This window comes from Haematobia irritans, chromosome 2 (assembly GCF_050003625.1).
Source record: "Haematobia irritans isolate KBUSLIRL chromosome 2, ASM5000362v1, whole genome shotgun sequence".
NCBI classification, from domain to species: Eukaryota; Metazoa; Arthropoda; class Insecta; order Diptera; family Muscidae; genus Haematobia; species Haematobia irritans.
The window spans coordinates 137,748,783-137,775,218 of record NC_134398.1 but is presented as its reverse complement, the minus strand read 5'-3'; the positions used below and the strand labels follow the sequence as shown (position 1 = coordinate 137,775,218).

General features: G+C 32.0%; 3 protein-coding genes across 5 annotated transcripts in view; 1 reads left to right on the top strand and 2 right to left on the bottom strand.

Moving 5' to 3' along the window:
• The first annotated feature begins 1,194 nt into the window (after nucleotides 1–1,194).
• LOC142226293 (uncharacterized) lies at nucleotides 1,195–26,134 on the top strand. The gene is given in 11 exon segments (XM_075296212.1): nucleotides 1,195–2,557; nucleotides 13,684–13,991; nucleotides 23,615–23,772; nucleotides 23,898–24,116; nucleotides 24,291–24,843; nucleotides 25,113–25,261; nucleotides 25,321–25,450; nucleotides 25,508–25,570; nucleotides 25,573–25,631; nucleotides 25,694–25,792; nucleotides 25,862–26,134. Coding segments are annotated over 11 exon segments (3,162 nt in total). The 5' UTR covers nucleotides 1,195–1,379; the 3' UTR covers nucleotides 26,108–26,134.
• The window catches only part of Asator (tau-tubulin kinase asator), a 90,284-nt gene continuing 68,474 nt past the window's right edge, over nucleotides 4,627–26,436 (bottom strand). For 2 of the 3 annotated variants that reach the window (XM_075296218.1, XM_075296217.1), the window contains exons 3-5: nucleotides 6,984–9,334; nucleotides 5,133–5,473; nucleotides 4,627–5,065 (exon numbers count right to left, since the gene is read on the bottom strand). In XM_075296218.1, coding sequence (XP_075152333.1) covers nucleotides 7,982–9,136 — 1,155 coding nt within the window. In that variant the 5' untranslated portion in view covers nucleotides 9,137–9,334 and the 3' untranslated portion in view covers nucleotides 4,627–5,065; nucleotides 5,133–5,473; nucleotides 6,984–7,981. Of the gene's footprint in view, nucleotides 5,066–5,132; nucleotides 5,474–6,983; nucleotides 9,335–22,423; nucleotides 22,802–26,436 lie in introns of those variants that run through there. The other variant, XM_075296219.1, reaches the window with a different exon arrangement.
• Nucleotides 15,621–22,416, bottom strand: LOC142226295 (glycoprotein endo-alpha-1,2-mannosidase). The gene is made up of 3 exons (XM_075296214.1): nucleotides 21,242–22,416; nucleotides 18,497–18,725; nucleotides 15,621–18,200 (listed from the first exon to the last, which is right to left on the bottom strand). Exons 1-3 carry the CDS (start codon nucleotides 22,225–22,227, stop codon nucleotides 17,925–17,927), a joined length of 1,491 nt encoding a protein of 496 aa, XP_075152329.1. The 5' UTR covers nucleotides 22,228–22,416; the 3' UTR covers nucleotides 15,621–17,924.

Sequence of the window (26,436 nt, the reverse complement as noted above, 5' to 3'; positions counted from 1 at the left end):
TTGACGCCGAATGTAAGAAAAGATAGGTTTACAAAGAAAAAAGAACTTCGTTTTGTTCGGTCAAACTCAACGCAGTTTTTATTCCTAGGGAACTCACACTAATATACGAATTTTCTTGTCATAGAAATAAAATTTCGGATAAACTAAATTTTCACTGATATACGAATTTTCTTTTCATACAAATGAAATTTCGGATAAACTAAATTTTCTATTGCCCAAACAAAGACATGAAACATAATCCATATTATAATTCTTCGATTCTTTTGATTCTTTTATTGAATACAAATACAGTTTATGATTTGTATGAAATTATGACATGATGTAATAAGTTATCTTCTTTTTCTTTTCCAAAGAAAGCAAGCTTTTGAAATAAATATGAAAATAAAAAAGGCGCTTTCGCATTTACTCTGATTTAGAGGAGAGCAGAAAAAATAACATAATTAAAAATTAATTAAACTATTATGAACAATAATGGAAACTAAATATGTACCTAAACCTATGCTAAAATTACAAAACATTCACGCATAGCTACAATGCTAATTCTACTCCCTGTGCAAAATTTCAACTAAATCGGAGTTAAAAATTGGCCTCTGTGGTCATATGAGTGTAAATCGGCCGAAAGCTATATATTGGAGCTATATCTAAATCTGAACCGATTTCAACCAAATTTTGCACGCATAGCTACAATGCTAATTATACTCCCTGTGCAAAATGTCAACTAAATCGGAGCAAAAAATTAGCCTCTGTGGTCATATGAGTTTAAATCGGGCGAAAGATATATATGGGAGATATATCTAAATCTGAACCGATTTCAACCATCACAATGGACTGAATAGTCTAAGTGAGCCTGATACATCGGGCTGCCACCTAACCTAACCTAACCTATCCAAATTTGAGCGATTTGCAAGTTTTACGGGACTCGCAAAACATTCTGATGTACGAAGAAGAATGGCACATAAACTTTTGAATTATGACTAAATCGGTGATAAATATACATATATGGCAGCTAAGTAAATGTATGTATGTATATTGCCAAAAAGTTTATTTTCTTTAAATGAATTATTAAAGAAAAGTAAACGTAAAAATATGGATATTTTAGCGCGATAATGCCAATTTAAAACAGACCTTTAGACAAATTCTTAAAGCAAATCCATTTTCCATATTCTTTGCATTCTTTAGTTATCCCTTGCCGGCAAAGCAATTGTATGAAATAGTTCTGTCAATTTAAATAATTGGATTACTTGGAGGAAAGCATATGACAAAAAATAGTCAAGCGAATATTTCTATGTTAGTTTACATTAAAACGTTGAACGGTTGATACTTTGTGCTAAGAAATTTGAAATGAATTTAGCTAAGCGCTATTACAATTGCTAAGAGCCATGAACTCTGGCTATTTATATGAGATTCGTCGAAAGACCGACGATATTGACGTGGAATTACAACATCATCAAGGAATGCTAAGAACTTACTCTGAGGAGGAGGAAGAAGATGAGAACGATATATGGGAAGTACCAGAAGAATGTTTTGAAAATGCCTATGAGCAAGTTATTGACGATTTCAGTGAAGATGATGTCAAAAAAGGTCATGAGGTCAAGGATATTCAATCGGCAGAGAAAAATTGTACCACGTTTGCAGAAGGACTACAAAATACCAATGGCAGTTCTCAAAAGTTATGTTTAAGTTTGAGCTCTGAACAAATTTCTCTGAAAACATTTTTGACCCAACAGGAAAATTCCAATAATGTAATCAAGCAACAGGAAATCAATAAATCGATTAATGTGGGAACTGACGTAACAAGGCCAGTGACCGCCATTGTTAATGCCCATAGTACTACAAGAAAAACTGCAGCTGTAAGTAAAGACAGTGGTGGCAGCTTAACAACCACCACCACTACCACCACCAGTAGCAGTGTCAAATGGAAAAATGATACAGTAATCCCAAAAGAAAGAGAAACGGAAAAAACCAAGAAATCATTATCATTGGGTATCATATCGATAGATAATTTGATAAACCAAAAACCTAGTAAATGTGATGACTTTCAAAGTACTGAAGTATTAATGGCAAAAGCTTCTCAACTAAGATTGCAGCCTCTAAATGCAAACAATATTTCTCAGGGAGTAAAATCGTTGGAAAAACCTAAAGAACCAAGACGCAAATTCTCTTTGGGTTCATCATATTTTGGAAATAAGAAATATGTAGGCTTAAAACAACAGGAGCTCCCAAAATGTTGGCCTGCTGATTATGAAATGGAACTAGATAATTTTATAACTGATGCTGCTTCAGCCTCGATACAAAGCCGAAGTATACTTGAGGAAGTTTTCATCGAGGAGAATCAGATTTGTACAAATCCATTTCGGGTTGAAGAATCGAAATTACAAAGAAACCCCTTTCAGAAGGATAGTCTATGCGACAATATGACATCTCCGAAAGATTTTAAAGGAGATCAAATCAAACCTTCTATATTGGTTACACGGCCTTCATCATCAGCATTGTCATTGGTAAACGAGGTACCCTTTAAAAGCATGTCTACAGAAACTTTCGAAACCGTCTCATCTAGGTGAGTCATTGTCTTCGTAAATTGAATATTTGTGAGGACTTTCCCATATGATAGGGAAATCAATGAAGCAGAATCTATAACATTCTGCTTCATTGATTCAATGACGAGTAAACCCTTTAAAGAAAGAACAAATTTCATACGAGAAGGGAATTTGTAACGTTAAGATCCATTGGGATTATACTGCGCTCCAATGCTGTTTTAGAACAGGGCTACCTACCTTAGTGTAGAAATTAATCAAGACCTATGTGTCCCGCAACTTGAAAACGTCAATGGACTGCGGAAAGTTTCTCAAAGAGATTGTAAAGTATATTCTTCTAGTACTGTACAAGAAAGTCCACAAAAAAAAAGGAAGTCGGCATGTTATATTTTTAAATTTCATGGATTAGCGAATAATTCGCAAAATGTTTAGGTTTTAAAATGTGAGCCCAAAGTATTTGCAAGAATCACATATTTTTTTTTTTTGTTATAGCTTAATTAGATAGTTTTTTTTTTGTTGCTGTTTTAGCAGACTTTTCTGCTGTGTCTACTAACAAATTTCTTTGATGTAGGAACATGCGAGTAAACTACAAAGTGGAAGATTTTTAGAAAAATGACGGACCTGGAAAATTTTGACTTTATTTGGCTATTCATTTTATAAATTTTTTTTATTGTAACCGCGTCCCATTTACTATTTTATAATATCAGAAGACTTATTCATGAAAAATTTGCAATTTGGAAATTATTGCTGGCTCAAATGCGTTGCTATGTTCAATCTCCATCATTATTACGAATAAGTTTTAAGCTAGACGTGTTAACTAGAATTCCAAGAAGATATAGAGTGTTTGTACTATCATCCTATAAGAAACGCATGACGGTCTTATCGACCTGTAAAAGTAATTTTCGCGAATCGATAAGGCGATATACCAAATGAAATTGGTACTCAGTTCATAAGTTGTTAATTTATATTTACAATGTTTAATTAGTTTACAATGTAAAATATATTTCCTTTTTTCTAAAAAGGAAATTTTGTTCTGTTTCTGTTGCAGAAACAGCAAACAATTCCCTAATCGTTTGCTACTTTAGTAATCGAAATAGCTTTCCTTTTTTGATAGGCAAAATTTGCTTGTTTGGTACTATTACTTCAATTTTTTTAGCATAATTTTTGTTGTCAAATTCTTGGAACATAGATATCACGGATTTTAGTGGTAATCATACTGGTAATCATTTCTAACGATTTTGTTGATGTTAAGAAAATTGCGGAAACAGATCTAAGCATGCCGCTATATTTTTTCCACTTAATTCGCTATTAAGAACTCTTAAGATTTCAAACGTAACTCACCACATATTGGTGAGTCGTGAATTTTTTGTCACGAACATCCTGTTCGTAAGTCACCAGAGCCTACATGAGTGTGCGTGAAAAAAGCATAAGATACAGAATATATTTCGTGAGTGAATAAACATCTTGAGCCCGCGACTGAGCTCGAGTACACAAAAACTGTATAGCGATTTTTGGCTATCCTATTCCTTAAGAAACCGTTGAATGTTTTTGTGTGTATCGTAATATGGGATATATATATATATATATATATATATATATATATATATATATATATATATATATATATATATATATATATATATATATATATATATATATATATATATATATATATATATATATATATATATAGGTCTTTTTTTGGTGCACACCGGAGAGGAGATAGTAAACTGTCCGTGGCGAACTTGCCGATGAATGCCCCAAAAGTTGAAGGCTACCGTGTTCTGGGATTCTCTCTGACAATCTGGGGATTGGTAAAACGGTTTAAGGGCTAATTATTGCTGTGATTTGACGCCGAATGTAAGAAAAGATAGGTTTACAAAGAAAAAAGAACTTCGTTTTGTTCGGTCAAACTCAACGCAGTTTTTATTCCTAGGGAACTCACACTAATATACGAATTTTCTTGTCATAGAAATAAAATTTCGGATAAACTAAATTTTCACTGATATACGAATTTTCTTTTCATACAAATGAAATTTCGGATAAACTAAATTTTCTATTGCCCAAACAAAGACATGAAACATAATCCATATTATAATTCTTCGATTCTTTTGATTCTTTTATTGAATACAAATACAGTTTATGATTTGTATGAAATTATGACATGATGTAATAAGTTATCTTCTTTTTCTTTTCCAAAGAAAGCAAGCTTTTGAAATAAATATGAAAATAAAAAAGGCGCTTTCGCATTTACTCTGATTTAGAGGAGAGCAGAAAAAATAACATAATTAAAAATTAATTAAACTATTATGAACAATAATGGAAACTAAATATGTACCTAAACCTATGCTAAAATTACAAAACATTCACCCTACATTGAAAAATCTACAATAAAATTTAAAACCACAGTTGATTGCTACGGTTCCCGCACAGCGGTACTCGACTAGATGTTCGACTTCTCCGACTTAACCTCAGGGAGATGGGGCCCAGGTAAATGGATTGTTTATGTACATATCACACATGCATTGATCCTAGCGAAAGATAAAGAGAACAATAAATGGTTTAAAACAATTTAAATGTCGTGCTTGATTGCCTTACCATTAGGGCCAGTATTGTTGCTGCATCACATATCTAGCGATGCGCTCCACAACAGCAGTTGACATTAATGTCTCCACCATTCACGACATATGAGCGACGATAGTTAAAATCCCCATCATCCATCATTCCTTGGGAAGGGGTAGCATTATTAACCATAGTGAAATGAGTATAAACATCCACCTTGTGTCAATGAGGGTATAGTAACGCATCAGGAATGACTCAGAGATTCGTCCACGGAGTAATAACCATGGTTTGATGAAAAAGATGGAGGAGGAGAGGAAGGTGTTTTGTCGGGCCAGACTTACAAATTCATAGTGAAAGTACACAACATAGATAATACACTGAAAATAAAGAAGAAAAAAATGAAAAATGTTATTTGTAAATGTATATCCACTTAAAGTTTGTGAAATTTCGAGATAATTATAAACACGAACATAGAAAAATATATTATAATTTTTTTCAATTAAAAGTTAGGTTAGGTAGGTGGCAGTCCGAAGTATCAGGCGCACTTAGACTATTCAGTCCATTGTGATACCACATTTGTGAACTTCTCTCGGCGGCGTTCCACATTGCAGTGAAACCACTTAGAGAAGCTTTGAAACCCTCAGAAATGTCACCAGCATTACTGAGGTGGGATAATCAATCGCTGAAAAACTTTTTGGTGTTCGGTCGAAGCAGGAATCGAACCCACGACCTTGTGTATGCAAGGCGGACATGCTAACCATTGCACCACGGTGGCTTAAAAGTTAGGTTAGGTTATGTTGAAAATAGGATTCAGGTTTTCCTGTCTTATGTCGGCTGACATACACGTAAATCAGTACTCGACTTAATGTGCATTTTTATTCCCGGAACTCTGTGTCGTTAACGAATTCCCTAATTTGTTTGCAGTTTTTTTTTTCAAACTTGGGCCGGTCCCGGATCACCTCTTCACCTTCGGTATAGGTTCTCGGAATTGGAATAGGTCCTCCACAGGCCCAGTCTCGTCCTCTCACCAATCTTCGATTCATCGGTGTATCAGTTATTTCCAGACGAGTTCAAATCAAATTGTATCTTATTTTATGTATCTTTACTTAGGCTATAGTCATGTAATACATTTTTTTTATTTGGCCCCATTGGCTTTGTATTACGAAATAAATGGAAATTGAATTGAAATTGAAATTGTGATTTATTTTTATTTTGATTAACATATTAATGAAATAAATTATTTTTATTTGAAATTTTTTTTCAAATTCAATTAAAACTTTAATAAAAAAAATTGTGACAGTTTTTCTGTATTCTATTCAGTGGGGTTGTTTCATAATAGCGGTAGCGGTTTATAATTCATTTTATGGTATAAAAAGAAAATTTTTAGTTAAAATTTATTAAATCACGAAAATTGTACTATCAATCATGTATGTCAATTAAAAAATTAATAAATAATTGTGAATGATTTTTTTATTAAAAAATTAACGAAATCAATTATTTTGTAACTGAATATTTATATGTAAATTTTAATTGAAATTTTTTTTGCTGATATTTTTCTGTGTTGCGGTTGCGGGTTATAATTAATTTTTTTTTTTGGTATAAAAAATTCTATGCAATTAATTTTTAATTGCAATTTATTAAAACACCGATCGATCTCCATTAACAAATTAATACCATAAATTATTGTGATTGATTTTTGTTTTGATCAAACTATAAAAGAAATCAATTGGTTTATTATTGAATATATTTTTTTTAAATCCAATACCAATTTTAATTGAAAAAAATTTACTGGCATTTTTTCTGTGTTCTATTCAGTGGGGTTGTTTCATAGCGATTTATAATAAATTTTATGGTATAAAAATCTAATTTCTATGACATATCACTTACCCAGACACATTCTTTAAGTGGATGATGATAATTGGCGATTGGTTTTCTCCGTGGAAGTTACACAACCCATAGCCATAAAAATCAAAAATATCCGGAAATTTAGCGATCAACTTTCTCTACTTTTCGATTTTATGGCAAAATATGATGATGACTTTTCAAATTACCCATAAAAGGTTGTTGCTGGTTTTGCTTTATCCTGAGTTAACCTCGGTCTTTTGTAAATTGCTGCTGCTGTCCAATATCAACAGCATGTCTTATATCTTCGGAATGAGTTGAATTCTGGCTTTTTAGGATTTCCCAATGGATGGGGTGGTCAGGGATGGGGCGGGACGGGACAGAACTTTTGAATTTCGGCCAGCTGTGCCTCTGTCATAATTTGCTAGGTGTTGCTGTTGTTGTTGTTGCTGTTGTTAGTATTTAACGACCAATTAGAATCGCAATCGTAAATCTGATCAGTCTCAGAAAAGGAAGGAAGGAAGGATCAATTGTTGAAATATTTTTGTTTTGGTTTATTTTACGTCAATCTCTATTTCAAAACCGATGAATAACGATTTGTTTTTGTGTTGGGTGAAAATTTATTGCACATCAGTAGAAGAATTTTATCTCTTAATTTGTATATTTAATATTTATGTATATAGTATAAATAAATCCAGGTTTCAATAAATAATAATAAAAAATAGCACATGCCCAAATGTAACATATATTTCAACCAATCTTGTTGTCTTCTCTTCTTTTGTATTTTTTTTTTGTAACAAAATAACATCGTTCGTAAAGTTAATGTGGAAAAAATTCTTTTTGTTCTTCATTAGGGAGAAGGGAGGGCTTTGAAAACGCAACATATTCGAGTTGTTGGAGAGAATTGAATTAATGTAGATTTATCATCATTATCATAGCTAGCATATAACCAGAAATTCGTCCAACATAAAATGTTCTTCATTTGATCTATTTGTAACATTTTATTTTGCTAATTTTTGTTCTTGTTGTTTGTTTGTTTCTATTTAATTTGGATATATGGCACACATGTACAAAGACAATGGCTTTCGGCTCACTTTGTCTTTGATATGTAGGGGCTCTGTGGTGGCTATGGGCGCTGTATCAACATCATTTTGTCGCGGCAGATGCTCGGTACCGCTTATATTTGAAGCGGCTACGGTCATCTGGGTTATATTGCCTGGTATATAATCGTTTTTCATTTGAGCCGGATTCGTTTGATTTGCTTGGCTACAGGTAATGGTCGTCGGAACAGTTGTCCCACTAACAGCGTCCACTTTCTCCCAATCATAAGGATCGGATTCTTTAACACCACGTCGTTTCATACAACGTTCAAAGAGGCTAGTTAACATAGCATAATCGGGCCGATCGGCATACGTTAGCGATTGTATGTGTTCCAGGAATTGTTTGAAATCAGAAGGCAAGTGTTTTAGTAAAATTCGGTGGTCATATTTTTCCTTGGTTAGGCCAACTTGTTCTTTGTCCTTGATTTTGCGCCAAGGCAATTGACCATTGACAAATTCTACTAGCATATAGAAGAGAGACCATAAATCATCGTGTCGCCCCATTTCACGATTGCGATGGGCATTTATGGAGGCATAGCGTACAGTACCACGAAAACCGGCAGCTGCCCGGGGACAACGCACCTCACCCGTACCTGTGGTATACTGGCGGGCCAAACCGAAATCAAGCATGTACACACGCCGGCAGTTTAAGGGTAAACGTCCCATTGAAAAGTTGCTAGGTTTAATATCACGATGTAGAAATCCCACAGAATGTATAGACTCTATTGCTCTAAGTATTTGCAATCCCAGACGTAGTGTTGTGCTCACAGAAAAAGCACCCTTGGGCTGGGAGCGCCTAAGTTCGGCCAAATTTTTACCCTGCAATTGCATTACCACATAATTGAAGCGATCATTGCGACCACAACCAATAAAACGGCAAACATGCTCTTTGCCTTGCAGCTTCTTAAGGACGGCCACCTCCATTTTGAGGACTTGTTTCGGCTGCCGTGCTGATTCAACCTTCAAGGCTACCTGTTCGCGTGTTATCAAATCTTGGCCCTCATAGATTTCTCCGAAGCCTCCACCGCCAATTTTTCGTATAACCTTCCATCGTTCTTTGACCACATGTCCGGCTTGTAAGAGATCCTCTGATGTCATTTGAAATGTTCTCGCTAAATACACCTAATATTCAGATCATGGTTATTCCTTCCTCGTCTGGGTTTTATTTGATAAATACACAACACACACAGAAATCGGGTTATGGATGACCGATGTATTAATATTTGGCTTTATAGCTGCTGTTGTCTTTTGTTGTAGTTTTTGTTTTATTTGGTTGTTAGAGAGATCGAAGTGAGACTGTTTACGAGAGAGAGAGAGAAATAGAGAGAGATGGAATACAGATTAATGTCATGACTCATGTTGTTGTTAGCATATAATGAAAGTTCTTAATTATTGTCTTTGTCTTGAGTACGTACTAAATATGAAGAAATTTTATATTATAGTGTTAACTTGAAGTCTTATGAATGTATTTAATAGTAATATCTTTTAATTTTACTATTGTTAGATTTTTTATATTGAATTACTATTTTATACAAAAATACAATGCAGACAAATTAAGGAAATCGATGTGATACTTCTTTATTTTAATTACATTTTTAGTTTATACTCGTACACTACATCGAATGAGATTTTGTCTCGTTATCTTAGTTAAATTTATCAATTAAAGCTGACACGAAGTGTTAAGTATATATTGATATAGCTGTCAAAATAAATATGTCAGCTATATATTTATTTTATCGACATGTCATTATATTGTTTACAAATCACCATAAGCATTAGCGTTTATTTAAAAATATTTTTTTCTTGGTGGAGCTCAAACGAAATAGTGGAATCGAGTTATATTAGGTGGAGCAAAAAGAAATATATTCTTTTTTTAATGGCATAGAAAGAAAGATGGCATTTCGTACTAAAAAGCTTCTCTGGATTGCAGAAAAGCTTCTTTAGTACAAAGTGCCAAAGAACTAAAAAAATATATATACTTGAATTCAAATAATTTGACCTTCCCCAAGAATTTTGGTATTTATTCCGAGCCAAAGATGATGCTTCTATAAAATAAAGGCATTTTTTAGGAAACTATCTAGGCTATCTATAAATTAAAAATTTTGAATACAGATCCCATTTACTGAATTTTCGTTTTATTTTTGTGGTATATATATACAAAAAAATAATGTACGAATAAATGAGTTTAAAAATTCAAATTGTAACAGATACAACACTGAAAAACAGTGAACCCACCAAGAAGAAACATTTTGGTTAAGTTTAGAAAATTTAGATTATTTGTAGAAAATTGTAACTAATAGGTTGGCTGATAAGTCCCCGGTCTGACACATAGATGGCGTCGCTATTTGGCGTCAAAATTTGACGTCTGTAAGTCAATTAGTTTGTGAGATAGAGCGTCTTTTGTGAAACAACTTTTGTTATTGTGAAAAAAAAAATGGAAAAAAAGAAATTTCGTGTTTTGATAAAATACTGTTTTCTGAAGGAAAAAAATACGGTGGAAGCAAAAACTTGGCTTGATAATGAGTTTCCGGACTATGCCCCAGGGAAATCAACAATAATTGATTGGTATGCAAAATTCAAGCTTGGTGAAATGAGCACGGAGGACGGTGAACGCAGTGGACGCCCGAAAGAGGTGGTTACCGACGAAAACATCAAAAAAATCCACAAAATGATTTTGAATGACCGTAAAATGAAGTTGATCGAGATAGCAGAGGCCTTAAAGATATCAAAGGAACGTGTTGGTCATATCATTCATCAATATTTGGATATGCGGAAGCTCTGTGCAAAATGGGTGCCGCGCGAGCTCACATTTGACCAAAAACAACAACGTGTTGATGATTCTGAGCGGTGTTTGCAGCTGTTAACTCGTAATACACCCGAGTTTTTCCGTCGATATGTGACAATGGATGAAACATGGCTCCATCTCTACACCCCTGAGTCCAATCGACAGTCGGCTGAGTGGACAGCGACCGGTGAACCGTCTCCGAAGCGTAGAAAGACTCAAAAATCCGCTGGCAAAGTAATGACCTCTGTTTTTTGGGATGCGCATGGAATAATTTTTATCGATTATCTCAAAAAGGGAAAAACCATCAACAGTGACTATTATATGGCGTTATTGGAGCGTTTGAAGGTCGAAATCGCGGCAAAACGGCCCCATATGAAGAAGAAAAAAGTGTTGTTCCACCAAGACAACGCACCGTGCCACAAGTCATTGAGAACGATGGCAAATATTCAAGAATTGGGCTTCGAATTGCTTCTTGTTCTCAGACCTCGAAAGGATGCTCGCAGGGAAAAAATTTGGCTGCAATGAAGAGGTGATCGCCGAAACTGAGGCCTATTTTGAGGCAAAACCGAAGGAGTACTACCAAAATGGTATCAAAAAATTGGAAGGTCGTTATAATCGTTGTATCGCTCTTAAAGGGAACTATGTTGAATAATAAAAACAAATTTTGACAAAAAAATGTTTTTTTCTTTGTTAGACCGGGGACTTATCAGCCAACATGTTATGAGCCACTCGCCCACACAAAAATGCATTTTTATGTGGCCAAGTTGCTCATATTGGCAATAACAGATCCAATATACAACGACATAATCAGACATTTCTAACTCGAGATATAATTTGTTTAGTGAAAAAGGAGCGAAAAACTAAAAATAACGAGATATCTCAACAACTGTTCCAAAAAAAACTTTTTTTTCGAATTCAGCAGATCAAAATACACACCCAGAAAAAAGCGTCTTCGAAATTAAAGGAAAAAATGTTCATCAATTTAGTTTAGCCATTTTATTTCAATTCAGTTAAATTTTTGTGTCAAATAATAAAATTTACTTGTTTCAGTAAAAAAATCCTAAACTGAAAGCAGTTAGGAATAGTTCATTAACTAGAATAAGGCATGTAATTTTACTAATACTGTTTTCTTCGCTGGGTATAAGAATTTACTACTGAACAAGAAAATTTTATTCACTGATAACAAAGCATTCGTAAAAATAAACAAAAAGCGAACTAAAACCAAGTTTCTTCAAATTTAGTAAAGTTTCTTATAAAATGATACATTTATTTATTTATTTTATTTATTTATATTCCTACTATGAAGTATTCAATCCTTTCAAAACTTAAGGAAACACACTTATTAGAATATAGGAAAATTTCCTACATTTCATTTATCTACCTGAAATCGATACCTGTCATAGATATGTTTGCGCGTGGGTTGTTTTTTAGTTGGAATCGCGTTGTTATGGTATACGGAGAGATTGTTAAAAAATAAATATAATATAATATAATAAAAAAACAAATAAAATATATAAAATATTTGTTATTTTAAATTAGTGAGAAAAATTTTCGTTTTTTGAAAATTGGTTTAAGGCCGGTATGCACCTCTAGCGAAATTTTCGGTAGCAAAAATTTATTTAAGTCTACAACAAAAAAACAGGGCTGTGTACATAAATTATAAACCAGCTAATCGCTTTTAAAAATTGTTAATATATGTTCCAAACATTCCTCAAATAAATTGTTTATTATTTACAGACCTTTTAAAACTTTTACGCACACAATGATTGTAATAAATTAAATGTTTGCTGCCAAAACATGCTTTTGACAACCCTGTTATTTTCATTAGAGGTGCGTACGAAATTGAACGCTACCGAAAATTTCGTTAGCATAAATAGCAATGCATTTCTTATGGGAATGAAATTTTTCGCTAGAGGTGCATACCGGCCTTTACAAAAAAAGAAAACACCAGCAGAATAACAACCCCTTCATTCGACTTCATTTTGGAATCTTCGATTATCAGGTAATATTCAGTGACGCTACCCTTTTGTGAAAAAATTGGTTTAAGATTTTTTGTTTATATTTGTAGGTATTGAAATTGTAAAAGGTGGACAAAATTGCTAGCAGCAACTTATTCAAAGTGAAAGGTACTAGAAGAAGAAAAAAATGTGTTTTAATATTTCAAGGCCAGTCGATGCTGTTGATTCTAAATAAATATATTTAATATATTAATAAAACATGTCTTTTATTGAAGAAAAAATTGCCTATATAAATAAATAAAATTCTATTTAAAAACGAAGATAAGTAGTTCTAATTTTGAAGTAAAAGGTTTACCAGAAATATGTAAGATTTATCCAAATGAATGAAAAATTTTCAATAAAATCATTCCATATATGAATTCAATTCAGTTAAATTTTTTCATTCTGTAGTATAGTGGTACATAAATATAGGAAGATGTTAACTAATGTATGTAATGCATTCTACCTAATTTCTACGAAAATCATATCGTTCAAACAAATAAAAATGTCTTTGGCGCTATACGAAGTTCAATTTTCTTCAAAATAAGTTCATTTTAACTTAAAGAAGAGGTCACTTTTTTTTGGGTGCATAAGAAAAGTCACATCTCATCAAATGTACATGAAAAAAATTATTATGTAAACTAGTGTCATTAGCCTATTTTTGAAGCAATTTTATCTTTAATCCAAAGATTCAATATCTCAATTAATTTATTTTGTCAATCAAAAATGTTCTATTCCTTTAATGCACATCGTTTGAATTGGTAACACTATGTGTATGATATTCTATATATATTTTTATTTTTATTTATGTTTATTTTTATATTTAGTTTTATTTTAATTACATGTTGTTTTTTCTTTCACAGTAAAAATTGCATCCAACCTTGTAATGCATCCGACAATAATGAAACTAAATCATCGATGACAAACAAATCTCCAATTGTCCCACATATGATAGTATGTGCTATATGCGGTGAAATCTTTAAGGATCCACGTAGCCTATATTGTTTGCATACATTTTGTCTGGAGTGCATTGTTGAAGAAAGTTTTCATCAGGATAGCAGCAATAATCAAAATGCTAAAATAACAATCCATCAATTCTTGGCCGAAGAACAACAGATGCAGCAACAACCATCGTTAACAAAATCACCACAAAGTGAATCAAATTTAAAAGGTATTGGATTGTAATTGAAGGTAACGTTTTTGTAATGTAAGATTTTATTGAGATGACAATGTTTATTATTTGTATACGTAAAAACGACTAATGTGCATATAGAATCTGTGACGGATGCGTAATATTAAAATTAATATTTATCATAGGCTTATTTGACTTTTGGATTTTGAACGGATACGTATCATTCAAATTAATATTCATCATACGCGCTATACCGAAGAATAAACAAAATTACTTGAAATATAATTAAGTATACGTCACGTTTTCACCATACACTATTTAAAGTTTTTATAGTGATACTCCGAAAACATTGAAGACTTTTGTGAAAATTGAGTGGAAAATTAGTAGAAGAAAATTTAGCGCAATATAGTTAAATGATAACTATCTACTAAGAAAATTCACTTCGTTTTTATAAAATTAGGATTGCCTTTTCAATAACTTTTCTGAGAATGCAATTTTTATTAAGGGTTCCTAAAAGCTTATAATGTTTTTAATATAAAATATAAATAGCTCATATCCCTCTGATCAAACTTGAGTAACTATAAAAAATAATACGAAATATTTTAATTGAATAATTGATGATAATGCTTTAATTTTCTTTCATTTATTCATCAGTCATTTTAATCGAAAAAGAAGATACATACGTTTTTTGTTTGTATTAAGTAAAGCTATATAGTTGTTTATTAATAATTTTCAAAATGTAAATTTAAAGAGATTTTTTAATGGTACATATTGGCGTTACATTTGTTGTCTTTTTGTTTATATTAAAAATACTATTAAGTGTCTAGTTGAGATAATTAACAAGTGATTTGTTTACTATATGTTTTTTTTATAAATTTACATATGTAAATATGAATAACGTTTATACCGATATATATAATTGGTGTATGTAAAATATTTTTTGTTTTTTTTTTCTTTTAGAAAACATTTAGTTAGTATAATATCATTTTGTAATAGTCAAATTATTTTTTTTACTGAATATATTCGGTCTTTATAGAGCTTGAAAATATGGACAAAAACTATGAGCCTTTAATGTTTCTTGGTTTTTGACTTTTTAGATTTACTTTGTATATTTGATGATATATGTATGTATTAAACTATCACCAATTATTTTTAATATAATGTATTCAATTAAAAAATTATTTCAATCAAATAATAGGTATATTTTTTTCACAAGAAAAATCAATTAAATGCAGCGAGTGATTGATATGATTCTTGATGTCATTGAAGAGATTTCTTTTGAAAATTTATTGGGCCAATTTAAGTCACGATCAAAACGATCAAAATGTTTGATCACACCATATATGTCTGTTATATTGTAATTGGTACCATTGGGCAGGATTGTAATAGACGTGAGAAAAAGCTTTCTATCGGATTAAACTATACGCAAATTGATAACAACTTAAAAACAAACAAAAATTTAATTGTAATTTAATTCGAAAAAAATATATATTCAATTAAACATTTAATTGATTAATACTGTTGAGAATATAAGGAATGGCCTTAGTCACACAAAAAATATTACGCCATTCATTTTATGTAAATACTAAAATATAAAAGTGTGTTAATAAAAAATCTCAGTAAGAAAGGAGAAAATATAATTTTTGAAGTAGAAATTACTTAAATAGTAAGAAACAATTAAGGAAAGTCTAAAGTCGGGCGGGTCCGACTATATTATACCCTGCACCACTTTGTAGATCTAAATTTTCGATATCACATCCGTGTTGGGGGCTATATATAAAGGTTTGTCCCAAATACATACATTTAAATATCACTCGATCTGGATAGAATTTGATAGGCTTCTACAAAATCTATAGACTCAAAATTTAAGTCGGCTAATGCACTAGGGTGGAACACAATGTTAGTAAAAAAATATGGGAAACATTTAAATCTGAAGCAATTTTAAGAAACTTCGCAAAAGTTTATTTATGAATTATCGCTCGATATATATGTATTAGAAGTTTAAGAAAATTAGAGTCATTTTTACAACTTTTCGACTAAGCAGTGGCGATTTTACAAGGAAAATGTTGGTATTTTGACCATTTTTGTCGAAATCAGAAAAACATATATATGGGAGCTATATCTAAATCTGAACCGATTTCAACCAAATTTGGCACGTATAGCTACAATGCTAATTCTACTCCCTGTGCAAAATTTCAACTAAATCGGAGTTAAAAATTGTCCTCTGTGGTCATATGAGTGTAAATCAGGCGAAAGCTATAAATGGGAGATATATCCAAATCTGAACCGATTTCAACCAAATTTGGCACGCATAGTTACAATGCTAATTCCACTCCCTATGCAAAATTTCAACTAAATCGGAGCAAAAATTTGGTCTCTGTGGGCAAATGAGTGTAAATCGGGCGAAAGCTATATATGGGAGCTATATCTAAAACTGAACCGATTTCAACCAAATTTGGCACGCATAGCTACAATCCTAATTCTACTCCCTGTGCAAAATTTCAATTAAATCGGAGTAAAAGATTGGCCACTGTGGTCATATGAGTGTAAATCGGGTGAACGATATATATGGGAGCTATATCTAAATCTGTACCGATTTCAATAAAATTTGGCACACTACTAATTGTACTACTAGTGCAAAATTTCAACCAAATTGGGGTAAAACTCTGGCTTCTGGGACCGTATTAGTTCATATCGGGCGAAAGATATATATGGGAGCTATATCTAAATCTGAACCGATTTCAATAAAATTTGGCATACTTGACTATAGTACTAATTGTTCTTCTTGTGCAAAATTTTAAGCAAATTAAGGTCAAACTCTGGCTTCTGGGGCCATATAAGTCCATATCGGGCGAAATATATATATGGGAGCTATATCTAAATCTGAACTGATTTCTTCCAAAATCAATAGGGTTCTATTCTGAGCCAAAACACATACTTGTGCCAAATTTGAAGTCGATTGGACTAAAACTGCGACCTAGACTTTGATTACAAAAATGTGTTCACGGACAGACGGACATGGCTATATCGACTCAGGAGCCCACCCTGAGCATTTTTGCCAAAGACACCATGTGTCTATATCGTCTCCCTCTGGGTGTTGCAAACATATGCACTAACTTATAATACCCTGTTCCACAGTGTGCCGCAGGGTATAAACACAAGGTGGCAAGATGAATAAACATACATTTTTAACTTGAATAATCATATTGGTATAAGTTTGGTCACCTCTGAAGTAGATGGTATGTCTGTCGATCTTTAATTATTTTAAACTAGTTATTATTTATTTAAACTAATAATAAATCGTTATTCGTGGAAACGTCACTCTATTAAAATTCGATATTCACAATGTTGATATTGTAGTACTGACACACTTTCACAAATACTCGCACAAAAACAAAGAACTACGCCAAAGTATATGGGAATGTGAGAAATATTGGCGTATTTGTAACAGTCATATGTGATCAGCTGATTATAATACCCAACCTTTTATAGATTCATCATATAGATATTATTTGTGTATACCATAAACACTATGCACCCAGAGAACTATGTTTCGATTCTATGACTCTAGTAAACCCTCAAAACTTTAAGCTGTGAAGTTTTCTCTCTACCTCCGATGAGGGCAAACAAATTTAAAGCTTCACTTTCTTACCGTTATTTTTTTAACGGATTATGTTAAGAATGCACATTTTCGTACTTACTATAGAAAAATTTGTTTTTGTGCAGGTTTTCCAAAAAATGATAATAATAATAAATAAATAATATATTTTTTTCCGCTGTTTGTCACATTATACTGTTGTTTTTGTTATAAAGTTTTTTTTTTGGCATGTTCTAGAGCTTTTAAAGTAATTTCTTTCATTAACGTTTTGGCATTATATTATTTATGATTTATAATCATATACATGTATATAATACTGATAGTTATAATTTTAACCTAATCCCGGATTTTAACTAATAAATTTGGCATTGTATTTAACAAATAGTATTATTCAAAAATTCATAGCAACTTAAATGGCCATCTGCAGATGCGGCAGCAACAGCGGCTTCATTTCGTGTCTTCACAAAATTGCTCACCCAATGGGTGGTAAGATCCAAATATTTAGTTTTCTTTCCTGGATTATAGTCCAGAAATCCTGCCTTGGGTACAACTTCCTCAATTTGACTACCATCTGCCCAATTATTATAGCTGGCAATATTGATAAAGCCAACATGGTTAAGAATGGCCGTACGCCAGGCAACTCCATAGTACTATATATAAATGAATCATGAAGAAATATATTAATCCTTATATTTTAGGGGATTTTATTTGAAAATTATACAGTCGGATCTGGACGATGTGGCAACTTCAAATATCCCATTTTGATTTAATATTAGAGTTTGAAAATGTTATTAAGAGATGCAAGAAATTTTGGCAAACTGGTTTACTACGAATTGATCTTTATATGTTTCGCTAATTGTCTACAGATCTCCAGAAAAATTCTATTTATCCCAGGTTCGACTGTATAGAATATTTGTGATATATTTAACGTAATTAATATGCTCACCCTTCCATTACTGCGGTGTCTTTGTATATCTCCATGTCGTGGAAATTTATTACGTTCTGCAAATCCAGGGCCCACAGTTGGCACAAATAACATTTTGTATGTTAAGGCGAATGACTTAAGATATGACCAATTCTTCCAAGTACTGGCGAATGTGGCTCCATTGCTAGGTAATTTACTATAGAAACCGTCTAAACAAAGCCGCTTCATATAATCGGCATGATTTTTTAGTCTAAGGAAAATAGTAGAAATGTTTAACTTGTCGCTCTAAACAAAACATATAGGAATTATCAATTCAAACCAGTTTGCCAGAAGGGTTATTTTCAGAAGTACAGAATATTTTTCCAATTGGGAGTTTCTTGTTGCCACAATTTGATTATTATTATGTATATAGATTGATAAGTTCTAGGATATCTTGTTAAAGATATGACCAAGTACAATTTGCTTTGTTCTCATTTCGTTGGGAGAACATTTATAATGTCCCAGTTGTACAATAGTACAGTATTTTGTCTTTGAATGATCTTTGAGACCTATACTGATAAAAGGACAACGGAAAAAAGTTGATTTCTTGATTTTATCAAACACTTCCGTTAGCCATATTGGACTTCCAAAGAGAAAAACATATAAATAAGTTTTATTACAGTACAGTACTTTTAACAGTGTTATCCAGCTGGTATCTACCTTTTTCTTATATGAACTATGTCAGGGATGGCAGAACGCAACAATTTCAAAAGCATCATCGCAACAGTTTCAAAAAGTCACAAACTGGATATTGATTGCTTTGTGAATAAACTTGCGATTTTCAATTTTTTAAGGATTAGTTAGTTTTATTTTAGTAATGGACAACTACAACATAAAGAGCTAATATCAACAAAAAACAGATATTTCCAGAGCAAGTGCACAAATTTGTAACACATGTGTCAGATGTTTAAATAAAAATACAGTTACCAAAATAAATCTTATTGTAATCAAAATAAATTAATGGGTAATGAATGGAAAACAATCGAACCACCAAAAACTGCATGGTAGAATAATGCGGTAAAAGTAAACACGTCCAGAAAGAAACATGTTCACACCAAACATGTTTTTTTTTTCATGGAAAACATATAATTTTTTTTAATATTGTTTTCTCGTCAAATTTCGAGAAAATAACATAGTTACGACAAATATTTTACATTTTCCACGTGAAGTAGTAACATGGTGTTCTTGAAACATAATTGGGGTTATCATATTCCTTCTCTGCGTGCAGTTGATTTTTTATTGTGATACATTTCATACTGTAAATTTTTGGCATTATTATCATTTTGAAAAGGTTAATTTCAACTTCAAAGAGTTCCATGGGCATCATCAGCAGATTCGGCCTTTTGAATTTCGTATCGATAAGACTTTGGTTCGAACCTTCATGAAATTTTATACTACTAAGTTTTTGGTACAATGGAAAGAATCGAATAGTTTCTGGGTCAAAAGCCTTTTTTGTTAGTACCTTCTCCATTTGCTATTATAATTTATAATGTTTTTATTTACATTTTGAATAAATAAAATAAATAAACAGTCATTCCTTTGAATTACAAAATAATTTCAGAAAATATCCCAATAAAACCATAACAAACTGTATGGCAAGCTGCCTAACTATTTTATCATGGCGGATCTCTTTAATAGGCAAAAAGCCTTTATCAAACCGAAAACAGGAACTTTTGATTTAGAAAGGTACTTTTTCGAAGCTCATTCAGAATCAGTACAATTTATTTATCATCCTGCCTGATGCCAGTATTAATGTGAGGAGTACAAAAACCAAATAAAATTCGATACTTAAAATTCTAAACAGATGACTTCCAAACGTTATGGATAGGTAGGATTATAGTGTTTATTTAAAGGTAATGTATCTCAACTTGTCGCAAAGGATACCAGTAAACCAAGCGATTTTTAGGCTGAACTAGTTATTTAACTCTACATTAGCTTTTGTATGTATTACAGCAATGTTATGGTACAGTATTTTGTACCCTTCTCCTAAATGATAAAGGTACACTGAAAAAACAGTGAACCCACCAGGAAGAAAAATTTCAGTTAATTTTATAAAATTTTGAATATTTTTAGAAAATTTTAACTAAACAGTATAAAAAACGCTGGCATCACGCCGATGTCATAAAATTAAGTAAATATTTTTTGACAAATTCAAGAAAATTTATTAGACATAATTAAGTTTTTTCACTTGTTCAAGAAAATTTTGTATGTTAGTTTGAAGGAAAAAATTGGAGTTCAAAATTGCAAGAATGTATTTAGTGACATACGAAGTTCATGATTAACGCATTTGTAGTAAAATTTACAAATTTAAAAAAAAATATTGAACTATTTTGTGGAAGACACGAATTTAGTTAATCTTTATCCTTCATTTGTGTACATTTTTTTCCTCGGTTTTAGTTAATTTAGCTAACGCACACAAAAAATTATTAGAGTAGAGGAAACTTTCTTCAAACATAATAATTACATGAACTACAATAAAGTTAAATTGGCTTTAGTGAAATAGAGAGTTCACTTTTTTTGAGTGTAAAATAAATCCATTAAAGTATATAAACCGTCCTCATCAGAAACTATTTATACACAATCCATTACTATAATATTCAAGAGTGTTGATGCATTGCAAAAATTTGTTTACATCTGTAATATTACGAACCACTATATCAATGGTATCCACCACCCTCCATGGAAACTGGTTTGATTTGCGAGGAAATAATGCTCCGAAACTCTTACCTTATATGACCAATATAAAATGCATCTAAGGTATATCTCAAGGAATCAGATGATTTACAAAATGCCTGGGATGTTGCAGCATCCATTAATTTATAGGCATTACTTATGTAAATTATAGGCGTTCGTGATTTTCGAGTATTTGAATAGATTTTCAAAAAACCTGGATATTTATAAAATTGTCTTACATCCAGCAATTGTTGCTGTAAATATGCATACGTTTGATTTCCTGCTACGGTTATTTCAAATGTTATGGACAGATTATATTTCGGCGCTATATGAAAAATTTTATGATAAATATCCAATTCGGAAGGTAATTTTCCTGGGGTTAAGCTCAAAATTAATACACCCACACCACAATTACGAATATTTTCGAAATGTTTTTCAAATAAATCCTGTGTGGGTTTATACAGACCCAATTCAGGATAGAAAGCACTGTTGAGTATTTTCGGTGATGGCCGTATGGTGGAGCTTTGTATAGTGGTATTGCCATCACTGAGGATTTCCTTGGTCAGTGATGGAGACTTGCGTGTTTTATACCAGACTACTGGAGCTGTATAAAAGATATGTATGGCATTGGTAACACTGTCCGCTATAGTATGCTCCTCTTCAGGATCTATATTGCTTTGTTTCTGATGGTTTTTTAGATTTTCGATTTTCTCTTGAATCAAACGAGATTTGAGCTTATGCTCATCATATTTTTCAGGTTGTATAATGCCATTTTCTCGTGGTGATTTTAATATTAGTAGATTTTCTGAGCCACGATTTTTCAACGAAGATGATTGCTGCTGCTGCTGCTGTAGCAGCTGTTGGGATGCCTCATCCGCATAGGCTTGGGCCACAAAACGTTCATCGATTAATCTTTCGGGATTGACATGTTGTAGACCATTACTAAGTATCACCAGTGTTATCACAATCAAGGTGACTATCATAAATAATAGAATAATACGAAATTTTCGTGGATTTTTACAATATTTGGTAAAAATCATATTGAGTACTTGTGGCTGGCTGGTATTGCTATTGCAAAATATATTTTTGTGTGTGTGTTTTTTTTTCGGTATGTGTATATATGTATGTATTGAGCAAGCAGGTTACTTGAACAAATAGTTTCACAATTTCAGGACATATTCACATCCTTGAAATTAATTTCTGTCACAATTTCTTCTATATCTTTATATTACGAACCCGATATTCTTTTGCATTTATTGCTTTTCACTTTAATTCACAAATTTTGTAGGCACTTTATCTTCTTTTTTGGTATTAATATTTAATTTCTTCTTTTTCTTTTTCATGAATTGGTCTCCTTATTTTTAGGGGATTTCTTTTTTTAGATTCTCGTCCGTTTCCGTTTTCTGTTCATTTCAATATGATTTTCACAGCTTCAATGATATCGACATCATATCCACCCTCTGTTATTTTGTGTATAAATGTATGTTGGCATGAGTGTATTAAGTGTTCTATAAGTGTACTTGGATGTGAGTGTATGCAAGTGTGCGTGAGTGTGTTTCTCTGTATTACGTGTGAAAGTGTGAATCCGTGTTGACCATGTGTTCACTGTCTTCTGTTTTGATATGTACTGTTATTTTCTTTTCCTTGTATAGCTATTTTGCTTAAAAATAACAATGCATAAATATCCAGACCTTTGAAAATTTAGCTGGCAACTCTAATGCGCAAGTCAGACTCATTAAATTTGTTGACATTTCTCTTTGTAACATTGCTCCTGCAGAAGGAAATCCCGTTGCTCTCATTTACACTCGGACAGAGAATGAAAATATATAAGGCAACTTCACAACATAAGAAATGTAAATCTATTTTTAATATATGAGTTTCTAGTAGTAAAATTAGAAATGTTATATAATTATTTGCACTCTCAAGAAACTATTACTAACTAACTAAATAATTAACAATTTAAAAAATTTGTTCTCGCGTATTTTTCCAGGAAAAAGTAGTAAAATGCAACAATAAATTTAAAAACGAAAGACTTTTGGATTTGTAATGGCTTCAATCACGAAAATGATAGTATCAATGATAGAATTAATTGGAAATTAAAAATATTCTTGATTAAAATATTAGTTGATTTTACTTTCAATTAAGTTTTTAATTGGTTCAATTAAAAATGTTTAATTGGGATGAATTATTTTTTAATCGAAAATGTAATAAATGTCAATCAATTTATTAACTGACTTAAATTTTGATTAAACTGTTCATTGTATCAGTTCACTTTTTAAATTGATTACATTTTCAACTGCAATATTTTTTTTTTTAATTGGCAATATTTTGGAGATATTTTTTCTGTATAGTAAATAGGATTATTTCATTTTTATTTTACTTTAATAATATTCAAATATATAAATATCTAATTTTATTCCATTACAGTTTATAATTCTCCAAAACCTAGAAAATATTCCACCACATCACCTGAGCCACTAAGGGCTACTAATAAAAATCACGATTTGCCATCCACCGCTGTATTACAGAAGCGACCTTCGTTTAGCTTTAAACTGAGAAGAACTTCGGATAATTCACAGTCAAAGGTATGATAAAAACAATGGACTGAATAGTCTAAGTGATCCTGAATCTTAATCGGGCTGCCACTTTAACCTAACCAACCTATGATGAAAACCTTCGTATACTTTGTTATAATGAAAATTTATTACAGATAAAAGATGACCTCTTTAAATTATCATCGGAACCATTAGCCGGAAATTTCTCCCGAACATTGATTTGTAAAATTTGTCAATTTTCAACGGAAGTACCAGTGGGAGGAATACGACAGCTACCGCGTAATCTTTTAGTATTACGTAAAATTGATGAATATCGTTTTAGAATGGCAAATGAATTTGGAAATTCATGTAGCCTGTGCTATGAAGAGACCTATGTAAGTAGAAGGAAACTCTCAACGTATCATAAGACGTTTAATATTTCTAATAAGCATTCCGTAAGTACAAGTTAAAATAAATTGTGACACAATCCTTCCGTAGACCAATTACATTGTAAACATGTTCATGATATTATGCGATATTTTCTATTAATTTTTTTTTCAATTTTTTAGGCCACATACTTTTGTGATATATGCAGTTTCAAATTATGTACCCTATGCAAAGAAGCCCACGAAAGACAAAAATCTACAGCTAATCATAAAGTGAGAATAATCACAGATTGTAAAACGAATAAAATAGAAGTAAAAACACCCGTGAATTGGGAAAATACGTTTAAGTTTAAATGCACCCTTCATGCAGGATTCGATATAAAGTCATTTTGCCATAATTGTTTACAAGTAGCCTGTGCCGATTGTTTAATTTTACAACACAAAGGTCACAAGGTAGAAGTTATAGAGAAAGCTATTAAATATTATACTCCCATTTTAAAAGATTCAACTGAACAAACTCGCTTGATCTGCAAAAGCGCCGAACATTCGTTGGATAAATTGAATGCATCCTCCCTTAGTATTAATCGTAAATGTGATGAGCTTCGAGCAGAGGTAGAGGAATTCATGGAAAAATATGCTGAAGCTGTGGAGGCACATAGGAAAACCTTAATACAAGAAGTACAAAGATCTAGGGAAACAAAGATCAATATGATTGGAGAACAACAATGGGAATTAGGTGAGTAATTATAAATAAGTAAATAAATTTCAAAATCGCTATAAAATGTGCGGCCTTCAGAAAGTTACGGAAAGAGAGTCCCATATTATTGAAATTGATATAATATTTTCTATTCGATGAATTTGTTCCATCGGTTGCTAGCGTCTTGTCAATAGACGGACGGACAGACAGTACCAAATCGACTCTGAACTATAGGACCAATAAAAATATGCAATTAATTACACCTTATTCTTCATCAAGTATTTATGCTTTGTTTTACTATTTTCTAGAAAATCGTACTCTAGAGGGCCAGATGGCTATACGTTTCAGCCAAGAGTTAATGGATGTTGCCTCTGACGTGGAGATTTTATCTTTCATTAAAATCCTCTTAAAACGTTTCGAATATTGTCAACAACTTAAAGCTCCTTGCGATGCTAAAGTTAATTATTTCTCTGTATTAATTCGAATAGTGTTCTAAAATTATTTAATATCTTGCAGATAATTAACACACCAAATTTTTTATCTAAAATACAAGCTCCATTGGCCAAAGATTCTCATGATATACCCATGTATGGTATTATAACAATTCAGACAGTAGAACCTTCATTGTGTACTTTACAATGGGATGGTGAGTTGGAAATTTAATATCGATAAAATTTGCACTCAAACCACATTTCATTTATAGGTTTCTCCCAACTGCGGTTGAACAAAAAAGTAGAATTAACATTGATATCAAGAGATGCCGATGGCATCAAATACAAACTCATGTCAAATATAAGGATTTAAATTCAAAATGTTTGCGTATGGAGGTAAGTTTTAGGACTAAACGTATTCGAAATAATGATAATCCATTTAGAGTTCGGTGTTCCAGGTTACCGATAATAGCGATGGTACTTATTCCATAGGTTTTACTCCAGATTCGGAAGGTACTATTCTTCTTATGATTACTATAAATGAAAAACATATTAAGGTACGGAATGTATAAAACATACATTGCGTTAATAGTTTATTCATAAATATTGTTATTGTAAAATTACAGGGGAGTCCCTTTAGTTTTTTAGCCCGTCCAGTTAGACCCCATACAGGTGTCTATCATTGTTGTACATTTTGTTCGAGTAAAGGAAATAAACTTGCAACTTGTTCCTGTGAAGGCAATATGCCAGGTTACAGTGGATGTGGTCATGGTCATAGTGGACATCCTGGTCGTCGTCATTGGTCATGCTGTGGCGAAGTGTCAAGAAATTCAGAATGTTATTTTGCTAATAGGTCATTAAATCCTAAATAAATATGACAAACAAATGCAGACAACTAACTATCTTCATGTGTTTCATTAAATTCAGGATGATAATATTATTAGGCGATGAAAAAATTAGATAAAATCTTTTTAAACCACACTTTTCATTTTAATTATCTGTCATATTTTTTTATTTTTTGGTTTTAGAAAAATAGCATATTCCGTTCCAAAGATTTTGTCTTTACACTAATGATTTTGGTATTGACTGCGAGCCAAAAAACAAAAAGCGGAAGTAAATATACGTTTAACGGCCATTTCATGTACCTCCGTTAGGCTTTAACTGCCAGTTAACAGAAAGAAAAATGGAAATATATTTTCTC

Bases quoted from the DNA above. Each gene is read 5' to 3' on its own strand.
- LOC142226295 (XM_075296214.1), bottom strand. From the start codon at position 22,227: ATGATTTTTACCAAATATTGTAAAAATCCACGAAAATTTCGTATTATT. The intron at 18,726-21,241 runs GTAAGAGTTTCG...TATTTTCCTTAG, and splicing joins TTTTATATTGGTCATATAAG to ACTAAAAAATCATGCCGATT. The intron at 18,201-18,496 runs GTGAGCATATTA...ATTTATATATAG, and splicing joins GACACCGCAGTAATGGAAGG to TACTATGGAGTTGCCTGGCG.